The sequence below is a fragment of the Gouania willdenowi genome, chromosome 18, assembly GCF_900634775.1.
Source record: "Gouania willdenowi chromosome 18, fGouWil2.1, whole genome shotgun sequence".
NCBI classification, from domain to species: domain Eukaryota; kingdom Metazoa; phylum Chordata; class Actinopteri; order Blenniiformes; family Gobiesocidae; genus Gouania; species Gouania willdenowi.
Window position 1 is genome coordinate 9,835,779 of NC_041061.1, and position 12,375 is coordinate 9,848,153.

Consider the following 12,375-nt stretch of genomic DNA (forward strand, 5'->3'; position numbering starts at 1 on the left):
ACTTCTCAGAACAGCATGACAAGCTCAGTTAGATGATCACGAGTGACCTTCTCAATTCTATATTTATCTACATATACATATAAACTAATGATAAATATTAAAATTACAATTTTTTGCGAAATGCAAAAACAGAGAATGACCATTGCCTGACTAAAATAAAAAACCAAATCATGTCATCATCATGACATTCTTCAAAAACATATTGTTATCTGTGCATGAACTTTGAATAAGAAGTTTGTTCAAACATCAAACGAGAACATTCTACACCAGACATGATCAACTGGTAGCCCGGGAGCCACATGGGGCCCCTGGTCTGATTTGTGCAGCCCTCAACAGAAAGCTAAATGTACAATAAAACTCACAAAATGAGAGGAAGAATATACAAAATGATACCATGAACAGACAAATTACCACAAATATAAAAAAAACAAAAACAAAAACGCAATTAAAAACTACAGTATTGCTTACAGATTCCTTACATCCTGAATGCTAGCATAAATTCCCATAATGTGGCCCTCAAATTAGATGGTCACATTTTTGTCGCCCCCACTGTGATAAAAGTTGCCCATATCTGGTCTACACCATCCAGATTTAAGATATGGACCATTGGACATGTACTTTTTCAACCATATATACCATTTTCTGGCAGCAATTGAAACCTTTGGACATTGGCATTGTAATAAAACTACACAAAATACATCTGAAATCAATATAATATTGATATTATATTTGATATCAGCCTATGTTGTTGTTTTCCACTAGCAGCAGTCAACATGAGGTCTTGCTGTTCATGAAATTTGGGTCAACTGTCCCTCTCTTGTCACCCTCACCCACCTTTCTTTTCCCTCCAGCTTCCCCCATCCAGTCACAGTGTGGGGGCCCTTTACTACTTTTTTTTTTAAATTTTTTTTTTTTAACTCTTTTGTTTCTACCAATAAGGAGAGAAGAAGCTAACTGAAGCTGCTCCCTGTGATCTCTCCACTTCCTCCTGCTCACTGCTGTTTGCGGAAGTGGCCATTTAAGAAGATCTGTGTTATTGTTGCTGGAGCCATCACAAACTGTGAGGTCAAAATATTACATTAGTCCATACCTGATCAGATTATGATATAGGTTTGGTTCAGGCAGGCAGCAAAACCCCCAAATAAAGGGAAGCTCTCGGGTTGACATGGTTTTAATTTTGCCGATAAGCAGCAACAGCTTTACATCCCAAACAGGGCCACTGGGTCGCTGAGGGGCACTGACAGATGGGCTCTGGTGCAGGAAACGGCAGTGAATGTTGCCCAGCTTTGCCAATGGGACAGACCCAATGGCTTCCGGCCATTGGTGAATCCCCTTTGGCAATGTTCTCACTTTTCCTCCGAATCCACCCACCCCCCACCCCACCCCCCGCCTCCTCATCCGTTTCTCTCACAATGCCTGGAAGTAGCTGAGACCTACATCTCCCTCTCTGTTTTCTTAATCGTTGTTTTCCTTTATATATTTTTTTCTTTTGCTTTTGCAAAGCACACAATTGATCCTAACTCCTTCCCAACAAATAGAAGCACAAGGACACGCACAAGTACTCTGCATCCGATGCTAACGTGCTACTTCCGACTCCCATTTTCAAAGGATTTATATCCAAACATGGTCATGTTGTTCAACTCTTTTTTCTTTTTTTTTTTTTTAACTTTTTCTGACACATTAGCTTTCAAGTGGGCTGATATGGGTCTCAATTGACTCAGCTGTCAAACAAAATACTGAGTCAATTAGCATGAATAAAGTGTCATGAAGGCTGTCATTAAGTGTTGTTCACTAAATAATTACACCTTTGCTTTGGAGCTATGTTGGCATTTTTTGGGTTAGGTGATGGGATCTAGTGGGGTTAGGTAGGGTCAGGGGTGAGGGGTTAGGGCAGAGGGAGGCAACTTTTATCAAAACAAGCCACAAAAATGTGTTTGTTTGATCGGAGGGCCACATGATTAACATTCATGTCAGCATTTAGTGATCTGAGCATTAATACAGGGAAGAACAATGAGTTTTTATAGTAATTTTGTGCTTTTTCTGTTATTCTGTGTATATTTGTTGTTGTCTTACTTGTTGTGAAGCATTTTGCGCATTTCTGTAGTCCTTTTGTGTATTTTTGCAGTCATTTTTTGTGTTTTTTTAGTCTTTTGGTGCACTTTTGTTGTCATTTTCTGTAATTTTGTAAATTAGTCCCTTTGTGTATTACTGTTGTCCTTTTGTTCATTTTTGTAGTATTTTCTGTGTTTTTCTCTTGTATTTCCCTGCAATGTTTTAATTATTGTGTTTATTTTTGCTCTTGTTTTGTGTACTTTTCTGTCATTTTGTACATTTACTTTAAGAGCCACATTAAAATTAGACCGAGGACCAAATCTCTTCCTAGACCTGGCCGTCCAGCCAAACTGAGCAATCATGGGAGAAGATTGAACTTTCTGGCGTTAATTCTAAGTGGTACGTGTGGAGAAAATCAGGCACTGCTCATCACCTGCCCAATACAATCCCAACAGTGAAACATGGTGGTGGCAGCATCATGCAATGGGGGTGCTTTTTAGCGGCAGGGACAGGACGACTGGCTGCAATTGAAGGAAAGATGAATGCGGCCAAGTACAGAGATATCCTGGAAGAAAACCTCTTCCAGAGTGCTCAGGACCTCAGACTGGGCCGAAGGTTCACCTTTCAACAAGACAATGACCCTAAGCACACAGCTAAAATAACAAAGGAGTGGCTTCGGAACAACTCTGTAACCATTCTTGACTGGCCGAGCCAGAGCCCTGATCTAAACCCAATTGAGCATCTCTGGAGAGACCTGAAAATCTCTGTCCACCAACGTTCACCATCCAACCTGACAGAACTGGAGAGGATCTGCAAGGAAGAATGAGGATCCCAAAATCCAGGTGTGAAAAACGTGTTGCATGATTCCCAAGAAGACACATGGCTGTACTAGCTCAAAATGGTGCTTCTACTCAATACTGAGCAAAGGGTCTGAATACTTATGACCAGGTGATATTTCAGTTTTTCTTTTTTAATACATTTGCAAAAATTTCTACATTTCTGTTTTTTTCTGTCAAGATGGGGTGGGAGTGCACGTTAATGAGAAATATTTTTTTTTTGATTTTAGCTAACGGCTGCAATGAAACAAAGAGTGAAAAATGTAATGGGGTCTGAATACTTGACCAACAACATGACCATGTTATATACGCTGTATATAACATGGTCATGTTGTTTAATTTTTAGCATTCAAGTAGGCTGGTATGCGACTCAATTGACTCAATCACCAAACAAAATTTGGAAAAAATTATTCTGGGTTTTTTCTTTTCCACCACATTTAATTTTACCGTATAAGATCACCTTTGTGGCCTATAAATTATTCACAAGCTGAACATTTACCATGGAAGTGGCTATTTCAACATGACTATGGTGGCCAGTTTGAGGTTCTTTAAGAATGCCACACGACATCAAAGGGCTATAGCTCAAAATAAACAGTTCCTAAAAAGAAGTCCACCTCTTCATCTCACGCAAACCTCGTCTTCTTAAAAGACGCTCTGATCTTCCCAAAGTCGGCCTTGAACGTTTCCTTTATCCGTCTTCAAATACTCCTTCTGTGCGGCCCTTTGATGGAGAGGAAATACAGTTCATGGTTCACTTTGGTGTTTCTGATTCTGTGTGAAGGCTACATAAAGTGAAGTGAAGTTTAGGCTCATTTTTTGGTTATTAATGACCTCCAAGCCCCCATGTCTAATCTCCCACTTCCCCCTCCTGCAGTCCATTTCTTTTCTCTTATCTAACGCTTGCTTTATTATGGACGGATGTCCTGCTTTGCCCTTTTTTTTCCATTTGTTTCTCTGAGCAGCTTCGCAGGATGCTTTCAGAGGTGTTGGTGCGAGTCTGTTTTAATGCAGGGGGAAGTTCCGGCACATCTGTCGGCTGCGTTTCTCTCATTCAGGGTGGGGTAAAGGTTGTTTTTCAGCATCAGGGGAAGGTGTCTCCCATCCACAATGATCAATTCTGTCGGACTTCCTTCCTCTTGGTCCTCATCGCGCATTGCCTTAACTGTCGGGGCGGTCTGCCAGAAGCTTCCGGTGCATGTTGTGGAGCTCTGAAATACATGTCCCTTTAGCTGAATAAGCAAAGCAGGAACAGAGTCTCCTTAAGGAACCATTTCATATAAAGAAATAATTTTTGTGCTGCAAATTGAATGAGTAAAACCCGGTAGAAGTCCCACATTCTGATTCCATCTCGTGGAGGGTATGCTTGTCTGTCTAACAATCGGTTGGCCCTCTAGCTTCCTCTTCACCAGTTTCCCCTGTCCTGGAGAGGGGTGAAAGGTAGAAAAGCGTTGGTGGGGGAATATTCCCTAGCTCGCAAACGGATGGTCAGACACGTACCACAACCCCCACAAGGGTCCAAGTACGTATTCTTTCAACGTGGCACAAAAACACTAGCTTTCCTGCCATTAGTCTGAGCAGAGCTACAGGGGTTTACAAAAACTAATAGGCCACTAAAAATACTTGGAGCCCCCTGTGGGCCGGGCTTTTCCTGCTTTGCTTCCAGAGTACGCGTGGGCTATTGAGGAAAGAGGAAACAAGTAGGTCTGGTTGTAAAGGGGACTTCCTGCATAACATAACAATATAAAGAGCTCTCCCTCCCTTCATCATCAGCTCACAGTGCTGATCAGGGCTGAAGGAGGCTGAGGGTGACCTCCTGCTCCACGTACGTCTGCACACAGAGGAGCGAGCTGAAGGCTTTGACGTGGTGAACGTTGGTTCTCGTCCCTGCTGGTCAGGGTAGGTTGGAAATTTTACAACAAGGAGAATTTCTTGAGTAAAATAAATTCAATTTCAGTGATATTTTTCTAATTAAATTACATTTTACATTTCTACATTTTTGACTCATTCAGCATTACACAAAACAAATTTTTCTTATTGGATGATATTTTTAATTAGAAAACGGTGTTAAGTCTCGAAAATTAATTGGAGAATAAGTGCATACTTCTGCTTTCTTTCCTCTCATAGGTACGAGTAGGGAGCTGGTCTCACCTAACAAATGTGTCTGGGGCACTGTAATATATTTATTCTATCAGAAAATACAGGTGGGTCAGTTTTGTCTGTGCATTATTGTTTTGAAAAATACTTAACCATTTTATGTGCAAATTAGTTGACTTTAGCTACTGCATGCCTTGTCAAACCAAACCAGATAAGAAATATTTAACATTCACACATGGGCTTTTGGGTCATGGACCTAAAAGTGAAATTGTTCTGAGAACCAGAACCAATAACTGTAGTTAACTATAGTTGGTGATTACAGGTACTTCAGTCCTGTAAGCACTTTTTAAAGTTATTCCTTTTTTTAATAACATGATCTACTTCTTGGCAAGGCAAGGCAAAGCAAGGCAAATTTATTTGGATGGCATGTTTCATAAACAAAGGAATTCAATGTGCAGAAAGCAATAAACAATTTAAAAATCAATAAGAACATTTAGATAATAAAGATAAATAATAGTGCAAAAACATTCTGTGTACGTGCCTCAAAGGTTCCACATTTGCTGATGTTAAAAACATGGTCTATACAGATTCAAAACTTCATGAATGTAGATATTTCTTCTGGGTTTTCTGAAGAGATGTCTAGTAACTCCCTGCTTCCCATCATGCCTCTACAGATTAGGATTGGTGTCATGGAAGTGTTGGTAGGATCCAGGGTCGGCAGAGGACAGGCGTTGAGGCCTGCGGTCCCAGCTGACGGATACATTAAGGAGTTCACGCGTCACTCCAACGATGTGTTGATGAACCTCAACGAACTCCGTCACAGGGACATCTTGACGGACACCACCCTGGTTATTGGCTCCATGCACCTCCGAGCACACAGCGCAGTGCTCGTGGCCTGCAGGTTGGTGCAACAATCCAGATATTACTATTGATCAAATTAAAGATAGTATTAGACTTTCTTCATGTTTTAGCCTACATGTGTGCTTGATACACCCAGTAAGTTCTTGCCCTGCGTTGGTTCACTATCAGTTTTATCCCTCTCTCGTTTATTTGCTATTTTTCTGCTGTCTTGACTTAAAAAAATATATTTTTGATTTTTCTCCTTTGTCCTCTTAGCGGGTTCTTCTACTCTCTTTACTCCCACAACATGCTGCTTCAAGGCCATGAAAACAGGGAGCAGTTTATGACCGTGTCCTTGCCCAACACCTTGGACCCGTCTAGTGTCTCCCTGCTGCTTGACTTTATGTACACGTCCTGTCTCCCTCTGACTCCGAGCATTGTCTCCGGGGTGCTGTCGGCTGCTTCCTACCTGCAAATGGACCACGTGGCTGATACATGCAGGTGCTTCATGCAGCTGCACTGGTAAGAGCCCATGGGGAACACTTGTTTTTCTTTCAAGGAAATGTTGACTACAATGGTAGAAATATGGCGTTAGATGGTTTTTTGATGACTAATTGTGTTTTCTGGCTTAATTCAGTCCTACAACCATGATTGCCAAACACAATCATCTGGAGCTGGACTCTGGGGTTTCTCCAGTATCAGCCCTGAAAGGAAGAGACCTTCCAAATACAAGTCCTCAGCAACTTCTCCCAATCGCAAAAGTTGCTAGGTAAAACAATAAATGATGAATCTATGTTTGTGTAACTCTTTTCAGTCATGCTCCCTATCTTTTTCGGTGTCAATGTCAATGCACTCTTGACTCCTGACTTGCAGCAGGAGTTTATACCCCTTTGTCTGTTCACAGGTTTGGCTCATTACAACACTTCCTTTGTTCTTCCTGCAGGGTCCCTGTGGTCACCGGGGGCTCTCTCAAGCCAGGGGCTTTCCTGACCTGCCAACGGTCAAAACAGCTAAAAGGAGATCCTGAGTCACCTCTCACAGGCTCCCCTACGTTATCGCCCAACAGCCCCGACCGCTCCAGTTGCCAGCCAAACTCTCCTGCAGAGTCTAACACTTGCAAGAAAAACATGGTAGTGCGTTTTGTGCAAATTACAAGCTTTGGTTCCTTAGAGTAAATGGTCAAACAAGTAAAAAACACTTAGTTCTTGTCTGTCCAGTTTAAAGGACAAATAACACATTTTCAAATGTATTAAACTAACCGGGAACAAGTAACATTAGGTATTACACAAAATAAAACATTGTTTGCAATCTGTGCCAAAAAGCTTTGTTTGTAGGTGTTTTGTTTACTGTTACTGATCTTAATTGTCAATGAAGAAAGGAAATTTAGAAGATTGGGATGAATGTTTGTCACGCCCCACCTGACATGTCTCCATTCTCCACACGGGGGGCCATGCCAGACACTTTCTGAAACACTGAACTCAATAATCACCATGACAACCAACTTTACAACAAGCATTAAAGGTTAAATATCCAAGCCACTAAAAACAGTAATGTTAATGTGACAATGCTTTTTTTCCCTCCAGGTTGATATGAAATCCACACCAGACCCAAAGGCCTGCAACTGGAAAAAATACAAGTACATTGTCCTGAACCCTCTCTGCGCTGCCACCACCTCTGTGAAAGTGGAAGAAGCAGAGGATGCTCCAAGTCAAGCTAAAAGGACGGACACAACGCCAAAAGTACCAACAGAGCTGTGGTCTGGAGAAGTGCCTGGTCAGACTGATAGGTATGGGAAAAATCAGATTGCAATGCAAAAAAGGTGCCTATATTTTGAGATGTTTTTAAAAGACGTTCTGTCTTTATCAGACAGGGGCAGGCCTCCTGCTACGAGGGTTCTGGCCAAGCCCCTCCCCTTGGACCACCTCCCTCTGTGGCTCACCCAACGTTGCCTTCTGTTCTCAAAGGAGACCCAGGTGAGGACAAAAACAAACCAAACTACATGCTTTTATTCAAAACTCTGAGTCATCTAACATAAACAATAGACACTCTAGAACAAGTAACCATAAGGTGCGTCTTTTTTGCACCAGATGCTGCTGACCATGTTCACAATTCAGTCAGGCATGATAACCACTACATGTCCTACTGTTATTCTGGACGCCATCATGGAAACAAGTCTGTCTGCTCAGGTAAATATTCTAAAATCTGCTCATATATGTGATCTAATTACATTTATGCTAAACAACTGATTCTTTTATTGAAACAGCTGAAAAGCCATACCGCTGTAATGTGTGCGGAGCTCAGTTTAACCGGCCGGCCAACCTGAAGACACACTCCCGCATACATTCTGGAGAGAAGCCGTACCGCTGTGACACCTGCGGGGCTCGCTTTGTTCAGGTGAGTGAGTTTGTTCAGATAAGGTTATTACCTAGTCAATAGAATCTGGAATTATCCAAATAATGCCTCCTAGTGGTTGCAGTGAATACAACAAGAACAATGAAGAAAAATAAAATATTTGATATAACAATGCACAAGTTCATAAGTCAGTTAAAGCTGCTGGAACCGATAATTTTTTTTATCAGATAAAGACATCATGTAGGAGGCCTCATAGATCAATAAATCAAAGATCATTTGCTCAAAAAAAAAAGATGTAAAAGGTTGAAATTGCCAATCAAAAGTTTATTTTTTATCTTTAAACGTTTGTTGAGCTCGTCGGAAAAGTTTTGCGCATTTCATTGTGGGATGTGGAATCCCGTAGACGGATGCATCTAAGTTTTTACTTCATTCTTACCATGATTTCTTGTGTTTGGCCACCAAAAAGACTGCCGAAGTGACGTCCCAACTCATTTCTGGTGTTTTCACAGACAAATCATGGTAAAAAATGAAGTAAAAACTATTCTATGCATCTGTCTCCAGGACTCCAAATTCCACAATGCAAAGCGCAAACAAACCAAGTGTTCACAGTGGAGATAAAAACAAACTTTTGAGGGGCAATTCCAACCTTTTACATCTTTTTTTTCAATCAAATGAGATCTTCGATTTATTGATCTATGGGGTCTACAGTGTAGATCTATCTGGATTTTTTTTCATCTTTAGCAGCTTTGAATTTACAAGCTATGTGGCTAAATATGTGAGAATAAAAACCTGTTTCTCATGAACTTATCATACATACAATGCCAGTTTTGCTCCATCACTACAATACAAACATCACATTATAAATAATGTATCACTGCTTTGCACTTTGTCTAACTGTTGACCACACTGTTTGTCCCATTGCTAGGTTGCCCACCTCAGGGCTCACGTCCTCATCCATACAGGAGAGAAACCATACCCCTGCAACACCTGTGGCACCCGATTCCGCCACCTGCAGACACTAAAAAGCCATCTGCGCATTCACACTGGAGAAAAGCCCTACACTGTAAGTCAAAGCATGCATCGAAACCCGTCTGTTGAGAGATGTCGGTGCTTAATGTTGTGTTCTTGACACCAACTTTGTGTCTATTTCTCCAGTGTGAAAAGTGCGATCTTCACTTTCGACACAAGAGCCAGCTGCGTCTTCACCTGAGGCAGAAACACGGGGCGATCACCAACACCAAGATCCGCTACAAGGTGCTGACGGAGCCCTACCAACCTCTGCTGCAGGCCTGCTGAAAACCATCCACTTTGAATGTGCAAAAAAGCAACACGGAACAATCTGCAAAACAGTTTTTAGAGGTGCAGATTTAAACGTCCATTTTCAGGAAGTTGCATGAGGAGAAGTTTCGTAAAAGGCAGGAGCTATGTTTAAAAAGAAGAAGGATTAAAGCAAGTATTTTTGAAGGATTGAGAAGTGATGTAAAGGAAGCAAGGAGGTGATAAATAGAAATGTTTGGTGTGTAAGTTGAAGGAGAGTGAAGAAATGTCTGTGAAAGGATAGAAGAAAGGCTGAAGCATGTTTTTACTGAGAGGAAGAGAAGGTGATGCTGAGTGAATTTTATAAAAGCACTTCTTTAGTGTTAAGTTATATCTTTTTTAGTACTGATATCTATATTAACCGTATGGCCTGGGGCCAGTGTGATTTTTCTAAAAATTAATTGTGCAGCGGTCTTTTTCCTTTTTTTCTATTATTGTTTTTATTTACAGTCCAAGCAGGCAAAGGACTTATCGTAACCTTTTAGTAAATATTTGGTAAAATAAATGAATAAATAGAATGTTGTTTTTTAAAATTACATTGAAAAAAATTTGAAGTTATGATAAAAGGGAAAAAATATAATATATTTAATTTGTATGAAAGGATTTGCTGGACAAAGATGGTTTTATACAGTTTAAATTAAAATGTTGTTTTTTAATCAACTGAACTTTTTGAGTGTTTTTTTTTTTTTTCAACCTTTGTTTGTGGTCTTTTTCTTTTCCTCTCTCTTACAGCCCCTGTGAGCTGTTAGATCAGTGTTTTTCAACCTTGGGGTCACCTAAAAATGTCTAGCAATTGATTAAAAAAATACATTACTTATTATTATTATTATTATTATTAATTATTACTATTACTATTATTATTACACTATTTTTTTTTATTCTTGAAAATTCAGTTGAAAAATATCTGAGGTGGCACAATTTGCGGGAACAAACGTGATCAAAAAAACAGAAAATATTGATATCAAAATGATGTCACGATCCAAAAAATAAATGGTTGGGAACTACTGTGTTAGATATGTATAGAAACAGGCATTTCAGACCTTAAATATCACCATTTGCAACCAAATTTTTTCTTCATACTATCAGGATTTGTATGATTTCATGCATTTATCTGCCCAATCACCACACTGCACTCACAGCTGCTCTCTTTTTCCTTCCTTTCACCAGCAAACTCTTTCTTCCCATGAGTCACATCTTCTGTTCAGCCAAACCTGCTGCTGTTGTTGTGCATTTACTTCTCTATAGAAACAATAAGGCAGAGGGCACCTGTTTCCTCCAGGGTTCTTAAACCCCCTTTTCTTTTCTTTTTTGACACCACCAGTCTGTCATAGTGTGCGAGCTCACTGGTGCTTCCTGAAGGTGAGAGGGTGATGGTGATCGAATTATTTCACCCTCTGTCATCCCTGTTTCCTGCTCTCATGATGGGTGGTGGCGCCTAATTGGGTTCATTGTCTGTGGACACAACAACGTTGAGAGAAGCTTCATGGGACTTTCCAACACACTACCCTCCCTGTATATGGGGCGCCGATTGTAAAGTTGTATAATTGCTCAAATAAAAGGCAGCTTTTTGCAACATTTAGCAACAAACCACGTTCATAATAATGGCTTGGATTTATATAGCACCTTTTTCCAGGAGACTCAAAGAGCGTACAGAAACCAGCATTCATTCACACCAGTCACTCACATCAGTCATACTGGTAGTGGTAAGCTACAATGTAGCCACAGCTGCCCTGGGGTATACTGACAGAAGGGTGGCTGTCATTTTGCACCTACCACTCTGACCACCACCAACATTCATGCATAATTCATACCCATACATACTAGGCAATGTGGGTAAATTCCCTTGCCCAAGGACACAATGACAATGACTCAGATAGAGCAGGATTTGAACCCGTAACCCCTCGGTTATTGGATGACCCACTCTACCACTAAGCTACAATTGCCCAGTTTATAAAACATATTTGAATAATTTTATGTTACTTTTGACCAGACTTATAGCAGTATTTGTGATATTTACATTTATATTTAACATTTAGATTTAGATTTAACATTTAAATTTGAATTTCACATTTAGACTTAATATTTATATTTATATTTAACATTTAGATTTAACATTTAAATTTGAATTTCACATTTAGATTTAATATTTATATCTATATTTAACATTTAATGTATGTCCTCTCCCCCCTCTGCGGATCAGGCTCAGATTTCCATGAGACTTTCAACATGGCTGCTGCTTGGTTCAAAGGTGTGCGACGTTGGATTTGTTTGGACTGCAATGATATCGTTCATAAATTATTTCATGAAATTGTCCACTGGGAGCTGTGCCAGCAGAGTCACGTGAGCGCCAGAGCCAATAATCACCATTTTGCATCCAACACTGCACTGTTAAAGTATTTCAAACATTCATATTTCGGATTTGGACCGACTCTGTTCCACCCATCTTAAAGTTACACTGTTTCAAAGTGTCTTGTGTGTGTGTGTTTACATGTGTATATGTCTACATATATGTATATAAATATTGTACAAAATTTTACATATATCAATATACACACGTGTGTCCAGTTGCACAAGTACATACATATATACATACAGTACATGTACACAAACACAAACACCTATATTTGTGTATATTTATACTTTTATGGACATGACTGTATATATAGATAGTCTGCCCATCATGCATGTATAAATACAGAATACAGTCTGCCCATGCATGTATGAATATATGTATATATTTCCTATTCATACTGCACTAGTACCTTCAAAAAGGGCTCAAAGGTCAAAAGTAATTTTAGAAACTGTTACTGAACCAGCTTGAATGGCTTTTATGAGGTCATTCAGTCATCACCAAAATAGGTTCAAAGTATTAAATTATTGATAT

At 40.0% G+C, this 12,375-nt stretch overlaps 1 protein-coding gene across 3 annotated transcripts; it reads left to right on the top strand.

Moving 5' to 3' along the window:
* Nucleotides 1–4,664: 4,664 nt before the first annotated feature.
* On the top strand, nt 4,665–10,151 carry bcl6b (BCL6B transcription repressor). Of its 3 annotated transcripts, none has more exons than XM_028475167.1 (12): nt 4,667–4,784; nt 5,013–5,089; nt 5,657–5,883; nt 6,099–6,344; nt 6,460–6,591; nt 6,727–6,952; nt 7,406–7,608; nt 7,689–7,795; nt 7,910–8,008; nt 8,086–8,216; nt 9,100–9,237; nt 9,330–10,151. In XM_028475167.1, the coding sequence occupies exons 3-12, from the start codon at nt 5,672–5,674 to the stop codon at nt 9,468–9,470; spliced, it is 1,635 nt and encodes a 544-aa protein (XP_028330968.1). In that variant the 5' UTR covers nt 4,667–4,784; nt 5,013–5,089; nt 5,657–5,671; the 3' UTR covers nt 9,471–10,151. The 3 variants fall into 3 exon arrangements, with proteins under 3 accessions (XP_028330969.1, XP_028330968.1, XP_028330970.1); XM_028475169.1 differs by having other exon boundaries at nt 6,766–6,952; XM_028475168.1 differs by lacking the exon at nt 5,013–5,089 and having other exon boundaries at nt 4,665–4,784.
* Nucleotides 10,152–12,375: the final 2,224 nt, after the last annotated feature.